The sequence below is a fragment of the Diadema setosum genome, chromosome 3, assembly GCF_964275005.1.
Source record: "Diadema setosum chromosome 3, eeDiaSeto1, whole genome shotgun sequence".
In the NCBI taxonomy this organism is placed as follows: domain Eukaryota; kingdom Metazoa; phylum Echinodermata; class Echinoidea; order Diadematoida; family Diadematidae; genus Diadema; species Diadema setosum.
Window position 1 is genome coordinate 16,395,475 of NC_092687.1, and position 15,090 is coordinate 16,410,564.

At 41.3% G+C, this 15,090-nt stretch overlaps 1 protein-coding gene across 1 annotated transcript; it reads right to left on the minus strand.

The window, feature by feature from the left end:
* Window positions 1–1,404: 1,404 nt before the first annotated feature.
* LOC140226224 (DDB1- and CUL4-associated factor 7) lies at window positions 1,405–12,057 on the minus strand. The gene is made up of 7 exons (XM_072306713.1): window positions 11,854–12,057; window positions 8,451–8,552; window positions 7,005–7,103; window positions 6,124–6,312; window positions 5,405–5,614; window positions 4,839–4,956; window positions 1,405–1,577 (listed from the first exon to the last, which is right to left on the minus strand). The coding sequence occupies exons 1-7, from the start codon at window positions 12,007–12,009 to the stop codon at window positions 1,405–1,407; spliced, it is 1,047 nt and encodes a 348-aa protein (XP_072162814.1). The 5' UTR covers window positions 12,010–12,057.
* Between the last annotated feature and the right edge of the window lie 3,033 nt (window positions 12,058–15,090).

A 15,090-nucleotide genomic window follows, 5' to 3' on the forward strand; every position in this document is an offset into this window, starting at 1 on the left:
AATCTTTAATATCAGCTCAAATTTCTATTTTAATCTCGAGGTATTACAATTCTTGTTCAACTAAAGGGATGGAATAGTATTGGTTGATATGAGGTTCGAGCATTTAACTTTTTACCAGATACTAAGTAAACCACTTATGAAATGTTACAGAGCATACAATTCTATGAGGAATTCAAAGTTTATTTGATGAAAATCGATTCTGAGATATTCCAAAAACACAGTAAAGCAAGCGATCCTGAAAAAAAGGTGGGTTCCACCTTTTATTAGAATCCATTTGTGTTGGATATCTCAGCCATTGCAAAACCAATTTTCAACAAATACAACTTTGAATCCCTATTGCATGCTCTTTCATATTTAAAAAAAAAAAAAAAAAAGGTTTTTCATTATCTCATAAATGAAAAAGTTGGAAAACTGAAGCCCTATCTCAACCAAAACTATACCATCCCTTCTGTTCAGTACTTTAAGAACTGAATAACCATTTCCAAAGGAATACCCTTCTTAGTATCAATGCATAATTTTTGTGTGACTCCTTCAACATATGTTGTAATAAATTTTCAAACAACATGCAGACAGTAGGTGAACCCATACACCAGTATCTGAAGGAAAAACACGTTTCAGTGGTAATGTTTGACTGTTTCCTTTGGCCACCATATCCTTTGCATTGTAATGTGCTACCTCAAAGGAAACGCCCCACCTAGAACATTTCAGAAGGAATTACTGTTGCAAATCTTCACTACCATGATGTGGAGAGTACACTTTGTACTGAGTGATTTGTACAGCTGGTCTATGTGGGTGTTAGTTTGTTTCCAGTGCAGCTCAATGAATAAGAAAGAAAATGCATTCCTACTCGCAGCCACAGAAAAATGTGACAGCGATGCGATTTCCGACGCATTTCAGCCTGTCGCCACACCCTTACTCTTCCCGATTCATTTTCCATGCCAAACTGTTATAGGCAACTCCATCTCCCCACGGTGGATGAGCATTTTCATCTTCTCCAATGCATTTCTGCTCATGTGAGGAATGGATGTAGATCCCAGCCATAGCAAAACAGTTCTAATGGGCCAATATCCTTCTCAGCTCAGGGCATTTGCAACCAATTTCTAACCTCTCCATTCTGGTTTTTTCCTGCCAAACCTTAACACATTATGCCACCATCATATCCATGTCTGCACCTATTTCTCACCGTGCCCCTCTCTGCCCTACCACGCCCTTTCCCTGCCCTCCCCCCCTAGCCTCCATAGTGCTCCCTTACTCCTACAGCACTGCTGCAGCCCCACCCACAGCCACATCCAAAGCCCCTACCACAGCCACATCCAAAGCCCCTACCACAGCCCCTATCACAGCCCCTTCCACAGCCCCTCCCACTGCCCCTCCCACTGCCCCACCCACCCGACATCACCACCCCTATACCCGCAAGATCTCCAGACAGTTGTTGTAGCAGATGGCGATCCAGTCCGGCTGCGTCGACGCCCACTGGATCTGGTTGATCTCCCCTTCTGCCGTGTAGGCCAGGATGGGGTCCTCGATCGCCCGCGGCATTTGCTGGATGTCCCAGATCAATGCTTGGTGGTCATCCGCTGCAGAGATACATCACAGAAAAGACACAATAGATAAAAAGATTCTGTGTATACACGTCATATGAAATACGTATATAAAAAGATAGCAAGAAAGACTGCGAGGCAGAAAGACAAATAGGAACGGAGACTGACAGATGGCAAATGAATGGAATGAACAGTTAATTCCCACACATGATTAAGGGGCATTCCAGACGATTTTCATAGTTTCACATCATGTAGTACATAAATCGACAGCTCCATGTTTAGATTTTATACAATTTATTGCGGTCTTTGAGCAGAAAAACCAATACTATGAGAAAACTAGAAATGTCGCTTTGGCGACTGGTATGCCTCCGCCATAATGCATGATTTTCCCAATAGGTCTACATAGTACATGTGGACAATGTGCGATTACATTTTCACAAAATTGGCAAAATATTGAAATGACAAGTTTGTCACAAATGTGTTGAATGTTCACCTTCATTGACCTAGGTTTAATTGGATGAATAGGAGAGCATGTATCTAGGGATTTAAGGACTTTAACTCGACTTTGACCCATTCATACATTTAGGCATTGAGTAATTTTCAAGGTACCTACAGGTGTGGAGAAAAAGTGCAATTTCTGAATTGAATAGTAAATTGTTACCATTTTCAACTGGCCCTTGACCCTAAAATTCATAAGATAATCACTTTCAAGTAGAACATGCATAATAAGTTTCAAGATAACTTGAGCCACTTCCGAGATATGGAGGAAAAAGTTAGTTCAGCACTTTCACTTGATCTTTGACCTTTTGACCTTTGAGGCAAAAAAAGAAGAAAAAAAAAAACTTTTCAGAGAATTTCTATTAGGTTACACATGTATGCATACACCAAGTGTAAAAAAAAGATAACCCTGCTGGCATTGCATGATAGGAGGGAAATAGTAAAATTTTTAAGTGTTGCACTTGACCTTTGACCCCTGACCTTTGACCCATGAACCCTACATTCTCTAGATAATCACTTCCAGTCAGTATATGTATATACTATGTTCCATGAAGATACCTTGAACAATTTTCCAAGGTATGGAGAAAAAAAAAGAAGTTTTAATATTTTTACTTGACCTTTTGACCTTTGACCTTTGACCTCATGACCCAAACTTTCACCAGAGACTCTTAATTGGGTAATACATGTATACACTAAGTTTCAAGAAAATATCTTCAGGCATTCAATAGATATGGTGGAAATAGTGAAATTTTATGTATTTGACCCTGACCTTTTGACCTTTGCCCTTTGACCTCATGACCCAAACTTTCACCAGAGAATCTTAATTGGGTAATACATGTATACACTAAGTTTCAAGAAAATATCTTCAGGCATTCAATAGATATGGTGGAAATAGTGAAATTTTATGTATTTGACCTTGACCTTTTGACCTTTGACCTTGAGCATGTGCACCCAAAAGTTGATAGGCACAACTTCACCCCCTAATACACATACATGCCAAGTTTCATTAGGATACCTCAACAGGTTTTGATAGTTACCTTGTCCACAAAATTCATTACGGACGGACGGAAGGACGGACGGACGGACGGACGGACAACCCGAAAACATAATGCCTCCGGCACCACTTCGTGGCGGAGGCATAAAAATAAAACAAAATACACTGGACAGTGTTAATGACATAGGAGCCTCACATACTGTAAACGTCAATATTTTCGCGCGATTAATTTTTCGCGCTGAGCGGCTCGAAAACGTATTCGCGGGTTCTTAAATTCGCGCTCCACAGCAGGTTACTTTACTGTAGTACACATTCACTGCTTTCATCCAAAGCCTCTGCTACATAGCTTGCTATGCCAGCGTACGACAAGCGACGTAGCGAGCGGCTCGACTGCGAGTACAAGCACTCAAATACGTAGTACAGCTGTGACTCTAGTACCGCAGTCACGGGGGACTGTAGCATCGATGCTTGCGGTGCACACATGCATGCTACAGTACACAGCAATCTAGGGTATCGTCTCTTCGCACAGTACTAGTAGCGTAAACATGCCTGTACATTGTACTACGTAGCAGTATCATCGATGAAGCGCACACAATTCATCCCGTTCAAAATGTGCGTAGAAAATTGTGAAGATATATTCGCGCGTTTTTGAATTCGCGCTAGCCGAGCGTAGCGCGAAATCCGCGAAAATTAATGTACCGCGAAAGTTTCCACGTTTACAGTATTTGAGAAATGTAGTTTAGTGTTTGCTTTGAAAGTTCACCTGTGTAGAATTCATTCATGCTTTCTTCTTTTGTTCTGCTCCCTTGAGCCCCAACTCATGCGTTCTTATGGTGAGGCTGCCATGTCATCATCCTTGCTCATTGCACTTTGTTGTAAATTTTGGAAACATTCTTATTCCTCATCCCAATCACTATAAATTCTGAAGCTCTGTACTCAGTATAATTAATTTATAGTTGTTCAAATGTGAAAGTCTAAAAATCACCCGTTTCCTTTAAACGAACAAATGAAGAATAGGGTACATACATGAACAAAGAATTCTTCAGAAATGTCTACTATAAGAACATGGAAAGTGCATATAATATGCTATGCCCAACATGGGATTCCCGCTTGATATATTACAGAAAAGACATCAAAGACAGGATAGATTGATGTACAGATTATGGAGACCCAAGAGCTCATCAGTAGACACTCTTAAATACTGTATACGCCGAACATTTCGCGAGGTTTTTGTTTTCGCGAATTTCGCGAGTCAGGTGCTATTCGCGAAATTAAAGACAAGCGAAAATATTGACTCTGATCCCGATGTACACGACTCTGTTTAGTACAGGACTCCACAATCGCAAATTTAACCACTCACGAAATCGTGGGGAATTCCTGATTCACGAAAATTTAGACTCGCGAAATATATGGCATATACAGTATTCCTCACATATTACTGAAATATCAATACTTACATCAATGTTGCTCTTATTTCAAATCATTCATTTGTCAAAGACATTCTCTAGCCTTTGAGTAGGGACTTTTGTAAATGATAGTTCACATCTTAGCTCTTTAATACTGTCCCATCATGTAAACCCCTGTGCTCCCCTCCCCCATATCTCTATGACTAGTTATGGTGTTATTACAGTATGATTGCACAAGTATAGTGCAAAAATGCAGAGTGGACAAGTGTGAAGCGGAGTAGGGTAGAGTGCAGAAGAACAAAGGAGATCATTGTACATAGCATAGTTGCTATGTAATACAGCAACATGCCTGTGATATAATCAATTATGAGTGTGAACAGACCCACAGTCCACACATACCTGCAGTACAGATGTGGCATGACGAGTGTGGGGCCCATGCGATGCCGTTCACACATGCACGGTGGTTGTTGAGTCTGGCCACGGGTGTGCATGGTACCCTCACATCCAGAATAATAACCTGTGGTAACAACAGCACCATAAAGATTTTGTTAATCATATCATCAAAAGAACAATTTTCAAACACTGCATGTATATTGAGACAATTGGACCTATGCCATCAGCACTTAAAAAATGCATGACTTTTGAACGGACAGACACACACATTGGTTGGCGAGTCTGGCCACTGGTGTGCACAGTACCCTCACATCTAGAATAATAACCTTTGTGAACAGCAGCATAAAGATTTTGATAATCATATCATCAAAAGAACAATTTTCAAGCACTGCATGTATATTGAGACAACTGGACCTATAATGCTATCAGCATCTTAAAAAATGCATGACTTTTAAATGAATCGTCCAATTTTCATCTAACTTCACTGGTGTATTCTACTAACATTTCTGCATTCACTCTATCTACACAATTATTCCCTTTGAACTCAGACACTGCTTGTAATCCGTATTCACCTCGAATGAATCCATGGCCATGGTTGCTAGGTAGTTGGGGTCCTGCTTGTTCCATGCCAGCCGTAGGAGGGGATGGTGCTGGGGGTCCTCGTAGATGATTGTCGAGTGCTCCAAGTGCCGCAGGTCAAACATCCGCACCGAGCCGTCAGCACCAACTGACGCAAACATGTCGCGGCCACCACCGGCTCGACTAAATGCAATGTCATATACCTATGGTATCGTAGACAAAAGTGTGAAAGATAATGAAAACTGTACTCAGGTATAGTACATAACTTCGACTATCAGAGTTCAACCTTATCATCATCATAACTACTGTTGCTATGAACTTCTCCTATTACCGAATGTGAAGAAATACAGTGTATCTAAGTTTTCAGAAAGCTCCCTGCAATATCAGAACACTTGCCAGCTCTGCATCGGACAAGTGCTGAAATAGTTACAATTTTTGAAGTGTGAAAATTTCCATGCAAATCGAGTGATATGGAACTACCATACAATAAATGCATGGTGTATTTTTCACTTGTTACATAATAGCATATATTTTTAATATCAAGGATGGTACAGTGCAGTCCCGTTATAACAAACACAGCTATAATGAATTTATTGTTTCGACAAAGTCTCTTTTTTTCAAAAGGAAAAAAATGATGCTACGTGTGACAGCATCAATGTCATCAACTATTATTTTCGTTGTCATCGATCGTCATTTTCGTAGTCATCGTCACCTCTTTGTCGTGGGCGATCAGTTGCGTCTTCACGTGTCCAGTTACCATGTTGACCCTTCCCACGATCTGACCAGTCTCCAAACCCCAGATCGTGCACGTCGTGTCGATGCTGGATGTCCCCAGCAGGTTGGGGTCGACCTCATTCCAGTCGAACGACGTCAGTGGGGCACAGAAATCTGAGTTCTTGTTCTGTGGAGGGAGGGGGAAGAGAGCCAAGCCAATATCAAGTTAAAGGGGCATTCCAGACGATTTACATAATTTCACATCATGTAGTAAATATAAATCAACGGTGCCATGTATAGCCATGCCATGTGAGGTACATGTATGGCCTGAGCAATTGATCACACTAAAAATGCATTCTGACAATACTAACTTATTCACTGAAGTAGCTCATGACATTCACATTTTCCTAAATTGATCAAATCTTTTTACCAAGCTGTATAATTATGTTATGTAAACAAGTACAGCTAATAGCAGGAATCACATACATAAATGAGTATGAGTGCAAATTAAATTTACTGACACAATTTATTCATTCATTGGCAGTGAATATCCAATGAAAATTAGACTTTATCACATACCCTGAGAAACATTCCACACAAGCCCAGACAATGCAACCTATCTCTCTTCTGAAGCAAATCTTGATCACATTCAACTCATTGGTACATTGTACAGTGCACTCCCGTTATAACGAACAAGGTAAATAATAAAATTCTGGTTACAGCATAATAAAAATTCAGGCCGCAGCATTATCTGCTGTATCTTTTTTATTGTTTGTTTGTTCTTAACGAAATTTCGATACAATAAAAGAAAACTGCCGCTCCTGAAGATTTCGTTATAACGGGAGTCCACCGTACGTCCAAACATAAAAGGCAACCTACATTGTTCAGCAAGCATTCCAGTCTGGTGTCCGTCTCGCCCACCCGCCACACCCGCAGGTAGTCCCCGCTGGTTGCTAACAGGTCTGGGAACACGCCCTTCTGTAGGAATGGGTGTTCAGCAGGGGAGAACAGGGGGAAGGAAAAGCGTTTAGCAAAGATCTTACCTCGATTCCTGGAAACTCTTCACACTTTGCTTCTTCCTCTCTAAACCCAATGCTCTTTTCAATAATCTACCAACATAAGCTCGTCATTTCAGATCTAGTGAGGATGCCTGGCATCCAATTTTTCATTAAAATGATTATCAAAATATAATACTGAGACATAAATTCTTTCATCTAGAGACAAAAAGCTTAGTGAAGATCCTTCCCCCCCCCCCCCACATTATCATGACCTTAATAATTCATAGAACTCTAGATGACAAAGACTATAATATACAGACACTTTGTTTCTATCTTTTCAACCCAATGTTCTCTATCTACATGTATCAATGTATCAAAATATGTTCTTTGTTTCACATTTAATGAGGCTGCTTGGAATCCAACATAGGAGTTGAAAAAAAAAAAAAAAAAAAAACAATGACAGGAAATCCACAGCCTTTTGTTCATTTTTTTTTTCTATTTTTGAATTTGTTTTATGTTTGTTTGTTTGTGTTTTTTTTTTTTTTGCTTTGCAGAGCGGAGTAAAAACTGTACACATGAGTGCCATGTGATCTTCCAATAATGGTCATGCAACTAACAAAGAGGAAAGACTTTCTTACTACCTGTATTCAAGCTTTATATCACAGAAAGCTCATCACAATAATTACCTAGACATGATCTGTCAATGATGATGACCAACAAATTAGCCACGACGCCCAAGCCAAAAACATGCCAGATTTAAACGAATACTTGCCACAATTGACAAACAACTTGTTACAAGCTGCCACATATTTCACTTCTTTCCTTCTTTTATTCTTCTTTAAATTCTTACTCTGTGACTGCTTTGGAAGAGAACAACCGTAACATCCTTTTCTCTATCAATTCAATTAAATTCTCTATCAATGTTTCATGTAGCAATGCACAGAAAACTATTTACGCCTTTAAACATGCAAGCAACATTTCTGCAGGCATTCATCACTTGGGCCAATTACAGCTGTATGTGCATCCCACAAGCAAACTCGTAAAAAAAAGTACTTGAGGTTGTAGAAATGTAGTTGATGCACATCCAGTAAAATTACAGTTGGCATGTTCAAATGTATACGGTACTCCACTGGCTGATTTGTAAACACATCTTTGCATTGATATATACGAGCTGTACATGAAAAATGAATATCACTGGCAAATCTCCCTGTGGTACCAGCCTGTACACTCTAAAATATTGCACATGGAACTTCCTACAGCAGGAGCAAAAGTGACGTTCAGGGGAGGTGGAAAAGGTGCTGTAGACTTTAGGTGCCAAGTCACTCACATTGTCGGGAATCCACATGATTTTGGTGGTGGGGTACGGGTGGTCAAACGTGGACTTGGCTTCAAATTCTGACGTCTCTTCATTGAGTGCCACGATCTGAACCTGCAAAAGAGAATAAAGAAAGATACTATGAAATCTCTTAACCAAAATACATTGTACGGCCACATAGGGGTGTAGATCTAGAATTCTAGATCAGACACTTAAGCTTTTTTGAATCATTTGTTCAACTCAAATAATACTCTACAAAATTATATCTACAAAATGTATAATGATGTATGTTAAATATATAAATCTACTTTTCCCAATATTGATTTTGTAAAAATACATCATAAAATTTCACAGAATCCCCAAATATTATCACATTGTCAATTCCCCAAAATTCGGACAGCCTCTCCAAAATTCGGACACGCGCTGTGCACGTTCAATACGCATACAAGGCAGGGTGCTACATAAGCACTTGCCCGATTTCGGGCAAGCATTTTTGAATAATGAGAACTGATGCTTGCCCGAATTGGACAAGTAAAAAATTTTGAAGCCACTTTTTGTTTTCACCTATTCCCCCAACAATCCCACAAAGTCAACCATACAGAAACCCAAAGATAATGGCTGTTCCTGATGCAACGCACTTCATTTCAGCAACTTTCTAACACTTACATGAAGAAGCCCCAATGCAATGCAACGGCAACACTTGATCAGACCAAAGGCATGCAAATCAATGTGTGCTGTTTATTCCAATGATTGGGTTTTTATTGGACCCTTGACTAACACATGATTTTCTATTATCACTTCCGTATATTTTGGACTTTATTTTCGGGCAAGTAAAATTACTGTTCGGGCAAGTATTTTGCTGCAAATTTGAAAATCTGCTTGCCCGACCGGGCAAGTGGTAAAATAAAGTTATGTAGCACCCTGCAAGGCCGCTGAAAAATGAGCGCGCACCATACCTTGTTGGAGCAAGGTTGCATCAGGGCGTACCGGCATTTTGGCACCTGTTCGTGTCCAAATTTTGGTGACTCAGCACTTGCATTCAGCCCCTGTACATTTAGAACCCTATTCACTGCATCGGCATGTACAGAGATTTTGTTTGTGTGTTTTTGAGGATACCATCACACTCTGAGCTTGCAATAAATAATAAGTGAAAATCTCACAACAGAATGGCATAATTTTTCAATTCTTTGCACTTTTTCAGCGACCCGGAGTCTTTACACGGGACCTACATAACTAGTCATGTGAGTTTTAGAAAAGTGCGCCGATTCAATGTGTTTGATGGCAAAATTTGGGATTTCAGATGGATTTTTGGAGGTGACTCAGGCACTTTGCTGTGGTGAGCAAGTGTGCCAGTACTGTATGTGAAACGATGCGATATGCATGTGTTGTGACAGTAGGATTTGCTGGCTTGTGATAAGTGATAAGTGTCCGGATTCTGTGCTGGAGGCTGGCCGAAAATTGGGGGTTTTGCTCTCCTCGTTGACGCAAACCCCCACTTTTGGCAGCAGAGGCCACATACATACAATGTAGGGTTGGGGTACCACTAACTGCGACCAGCCCCAACACGCAGTGTTGGGGCTGCGCATTGTAGCAGATATGATCATGACAGGCGAAGTATAGCGCCTAAATATCAATATTAAATCGCAAAAATTCTGTAACCTGAAGACTTACAGGTGAAGTTATAATGTTGAAGACTGACTGCGTTCAACTTTTGGTCCTGCCAATATTCCATTTCTGCTCGAATTGATGAATTAAATACGACTCGGTCGAGAGGAACTTGGGAGAACGACATCTTATACAGTCAATGGATTTGAAACTTGTGCGCATGCGCTGGCCGTCAATTCATCTGTACAGCTGTAGCTTTATGGCAAGGCCGTATCATACTGTTGTGGCAAACCCTCTCGCTGTAGACCTACAAGTGTATATTGCGTTGCTTTCTGGGTGGGTACGCGCGCGCAGGCCTTGTCAGAAGGCTAAAAGCATTGCGACTCCGCCCAGCACATGAATATTTACGTGCGCAGTGTACTGCATACTGATTTCGAAAATGGTGAATGGGATGGGGAGCTAGGCGATGGACCTGTAAAAAAAAGTTTTTTCAAGATCATTGGACCAGTGTGAACAAGAACAAGATGAACGTATGGTAGGAATTAGATAAGAATCTTATGTACACTATAAAAGTAAGTTTTTTTCTAGTGAAATTCGAAACTTACGGAGGCGCGAAAATCTGTGACAGACTGTGTATGTTTTTCAAGCTTACCGATATAGCACTCTATTGACTCAGGACGCTCCCACAGTGTGTAACTGTGTACACGGAGCGTCCCGGGGTTAGGGGTACCACCTACAATGTATCGTCACCCTAAGGATCTGTAGCTTGTTTATTCTAAAAATATAACACAAATTCGCCTAATTCTTACCTCAAATATGCCATAAATACTGCAGTTTTGAATGTCGTGACCATCTCGTTGATTATGAATCTCCGTTTTAAAATAGCGCAATTTGGGTGTGTGCGTTCCGTTTTCTTCGCGCAGCCAAAAAGGGTACCTTGCGATCGGCACCCCCTCCCCTCCATAGGTATACGCGTGAATTTCACAGCATAGCCTAGGTAATACACGTGAATTTCACAGCATATAGGTATAAATACATGTGAATTTCACAGCCATGCGTCGTTACTGAGCGGATGTGTAATTTTTAGCTTGGTTTGTTTGAGTTTGATTTTCGTTTCTTCATTTTTATTGTCTTTATAGCTAATGACACTTAATCCCGCGCGTACCTCTTCGTTCTATACGCAAACAACCACGAATTGATACGCTGGGTGCTGATGGGAAGGTGCCCTACCGATAGGTGGTGCCCCAACCATAGGACCTACTGCATTTAAATAGATCTAGTCCAGTCCATATGATATAGTCGGTTGATTGAAATACCATTCAAAGTGTCCCTGGCTCTGCACCAATCCTATAAATCATGTTCAAACTTTAAGGTCAAATAGAAAAGTTCCTTTTCATTAACACTCGGCATCACATTCATTCGTCAACACACATCACCATGAATGGCATGAAGTAATTTATTGATCACCCAAACCAAATTAGTCACGTCGTCAATTACGAATTAGACAAACGAACAAACACGAAATGAATGACTTCAAAAACATGAGATCAAAGCTTTCAAACTAAATTACATAAGTAATGTTCTCTTTGTGATTTTGCGATTCATCGCAGTGGAAACTTTGCTTAGCTTTGCTCAGCTCGCTGGTATTTTCCTGGAGACATTACACACAGCGGCGACATGAACACAACGGACTGTAGACGTAGTGCTGTGCATGCAGTGCAGTGCAAGTATAAATTTTAGCTGTCATAGTGCAATGTGTACGCGGCACGTACAGACTGTACACACTGTGACTACGAGACAAAACACTTGCCTTGTTGTTGTATTCCTCGACGAAACTTCCAACGGCCAACCTGAATCGTTTGTCGGGTCTAACGCCCCAATTCATGCTGTATAACGTCCAGGGAGCCTCATACTTGTAGATTTCCTTCCTTTTAGGAGTAATCCCCGCCATCTTGGCAGGTTTCATCAGAAATTCTGTTTTGTTGTCAATTTCCACCGCAGAAAGTGTACGCCATGTATTTCAGGAGCGGGTCAATGAACTTATCTGTCGAAAAAAGAAATAATGTTTGAAAACAGCGCCGCCATGCGGCGACTCGTTCATCCTGGCCTTTTCTTCATAAACAGTGAAACGCCATCCTACGTTCAAGTTACTAGTACATGACAATTGTATGTCAAACTGAGCAGTATTTAAACTGCATGATACATTTTAAAGAATGTAGAAGAATTCCGAGAATTTCAGTGATTCTCTTGTATTCATAGAACAATGACAGATTTTCTAATGTTGTGTAGAATCATTACAAATCTGACGATGACAGCGTCTCAGATATCTTTATTGCTGTGCGAGATGACATCACAATCAGTGAATGCCCACTTTACTTCTGACTGCGAACTCCTATGGCGCACTCTTGAGTTAGCAATTAAACACCAAGCAGCTCTTCCTCGGTTCTTATTACTGCCCACCAAATGAGCGTTAAGCTAGCCTTACGGGGTTGGAAAACTCTCTTTCTACCTTGATGGGAAATCGGCGGAGTCATCCCAACATCCTAATTGAAAGCGTTCTGTTGAATCTAACTGGATGATGATCTCAAATTTCCTAAACAGGTGTTTGAGTGAACTGATCCCATCAACGATGAGCAAAGGAAAGAGGCATCTCCCATGGAGTACCCAAGACATCAAACAGAAGATGAGAAAACGTGACAGACTGTTTAAGAAAGCTTTCCGGCAAGGTACTACGGCTGCGTGGAAAGACTTCAGAAAGTTTCGAAATCAAGTGGCTAAGATTGTCCATGAAGCCCATGACAACTACATAAACAACATCACTGGAGCAAGTCTGCAAGACAATCCCAAAGTCTTCTGGTCCTACATCAGAAAATGCCGAACTGAAGTGATTGGAATACCTTCCCTGCGCACTGCTGTAAAACTATGTTCTGCAGCTGCAGAAAAGGCAGAAGTGTTGAACAACTTCTTCCACACCACTTTCACCAAAGAAGACATGCAGAATCTACCATCAAAGGACCAGTCTCCCTATTCGCCCATCGGACATGTTTTTCGACTCCTCTCCTATATCAAAGTGGAGATATCTCCACTTTGATAGGAGAGGAGTCGAAAAACAGTTACAGCAGCTAAACCCTTCCAAAGCCAGCGGACCAGACGAAATTCCACCCAAGCTTCTCAAGCTTATGGCCCACGACATTGCTCCTGTGCTGTCCTTCTTGTTTCAACAAAGTTATAACACCGGCACAATACCATCTCAGTGGAAACAGGCCCTTGTCTCCCCGATTCACAAGTCAGGTGAGAAAAATGACCCTTCCAACTACCGTCCCATCTCTCTCACCTGCATTGCCTGTAAGATTATGGAGCACGTAATCCTTAGCCATGTCTCCAAACATCTGGCATCAAACAAGATTCTCACTGATACCCAACACGGCTTTCGTCAGGGCTTATCAGCTAGCACACAGCTATCATCTTCAGTACATGACTGGTCTTCCATCCTTCAGAAACGCAGCCAAGTGCATACCATCTTCTTGGACTTCCAAAAAGCATTTGATAGAGTGCCCCACCAACGACTTTGCATCAAGCTCCAATATTGACATCTCAGGTGATACACTTAACTGGATAATGGCATTCCTCTCAGACAGAACACAGTGTGTGGTTGTTGATGGTTCTCAGTCATCACGGCAGAACGTCACATCTGGAGTCCCCTAAGGCTCAGTCATTGGTCCGACTCTCTTCCTCATTTTCATAAATGACATCCAAGAAAACATCAAGTCTTCACTTCGGCTGTTTGCAGATGACTGTGTCATCTACAAAGAAGTCTGATGATGACCATCACATTCTGCAGCAAGATCTCCTGCAGCTGTCACCCTGGTCTACTACATGGCAAATGAAGTTTAATGTTGCAAAATGTGCTGTCCTTTTCATCACACGTAAACGCACTCCTCACACCTACACGTACCGTCTCGACAAAGATGTAATACCTACGGCCAAAGAAGACAAATACCTAGGAGTGACAGTGACTACAGACCTGTGATGGAATCAACATTGCCAGAACATCAGGAATAAGGCAAGTCGTACACTTGGCCTGTCACCATGCTCTAAAGAGGTTAAATCCAGAGCCTACACTGCGTTAGTCCGTCCTCAACTGGAGTACGCTTCAGAGGCATGGAACCCTCACACTGTCACAGCTGTTAACCTACTCGAGCAGGTGCAAAGATCAGCGGCTCGGTTCGTTTACTGTGACTACAGGAGAACAACATCCTCCTCAACCTTGGTTTCAGGCCTAGGATGGGACAGCCTCCATTCTCGCCGGCTCCCCTCTCAGTGCTCTCTTTTCCATCGATTACATCATCAACTCGTTTGCATGCCTTTTCCTCACGGAATCATACCAGCAACCTACTTCGGAAGACATGACCACCCAGCCAAATATGTCATACCCAAAGCTACAATAGACACATTCAAATTTGCAACTTTCCCAAGGTCAATTCGACTATGGAATAATTTACCAGGATCTGTGGTACTCACTCCAAACCCAGCCATGTTCAGAGAGGTTGCACTGCCCTTCATCAATAAGATGCAACCTCCTGCTGGGTTCCACATGCTGTAGAAAGGGACCAATGTTTTTACTTGCACAGACACTCTCACTTTTATTGTACATAAGAGAGTCACACACAACCTTGTCACTTTGGCACCTCCACTGGCACATGACACGATTTGCATCCCGGTATAGCTTCCTTGGAGCTGCGAATGGGATTACTGCAACAAGTAAACAAGTAACAAGTAATCTCAATACCCATACCCACACCAATCTTTAGTATAATCCTTATTGTTTATATCCAAAACCTATATCTGGAGGAACCTCTAACCTCCTGCATCAAATCATTTGAATGCAGTAATGATGCAGAGATGATGAAGTTTATGAACAACGCCAATGGCAGCTTATTCATTCATTCATTCATTCATTCATTCATTTTTCATTTCCAACAAAAACATATAAATATATTACAAAAATTGAATACAGTGCATGAATTTCATTATACAAAGTAAAGGA

Excerpts from the sequence above, each read along its gene's own strand:
- LOC140226224 (XM_072306713.1), bottom strand. The coding sequence starts at position 12,009 with ATGAAACCTGCCAAGATGGCGGGGATTACTCCTAAAAGGAAGGAAATC. Across the intron at positions 6,313-7,004 it reads TGGAATGCTTGCTGAACAAT|AACAAGAACTCAGATTTCTG; the intron begins GTAGGTTGCCTT and ends CTCCCTCCACAG. Across the intron at positions 5,615-6,123 it reads TGATCGCCCACGACAAAGAG|GTATATGACATTGCATTTAG; the intron begins GTGACGATGACT and ends ACGATACCATAG.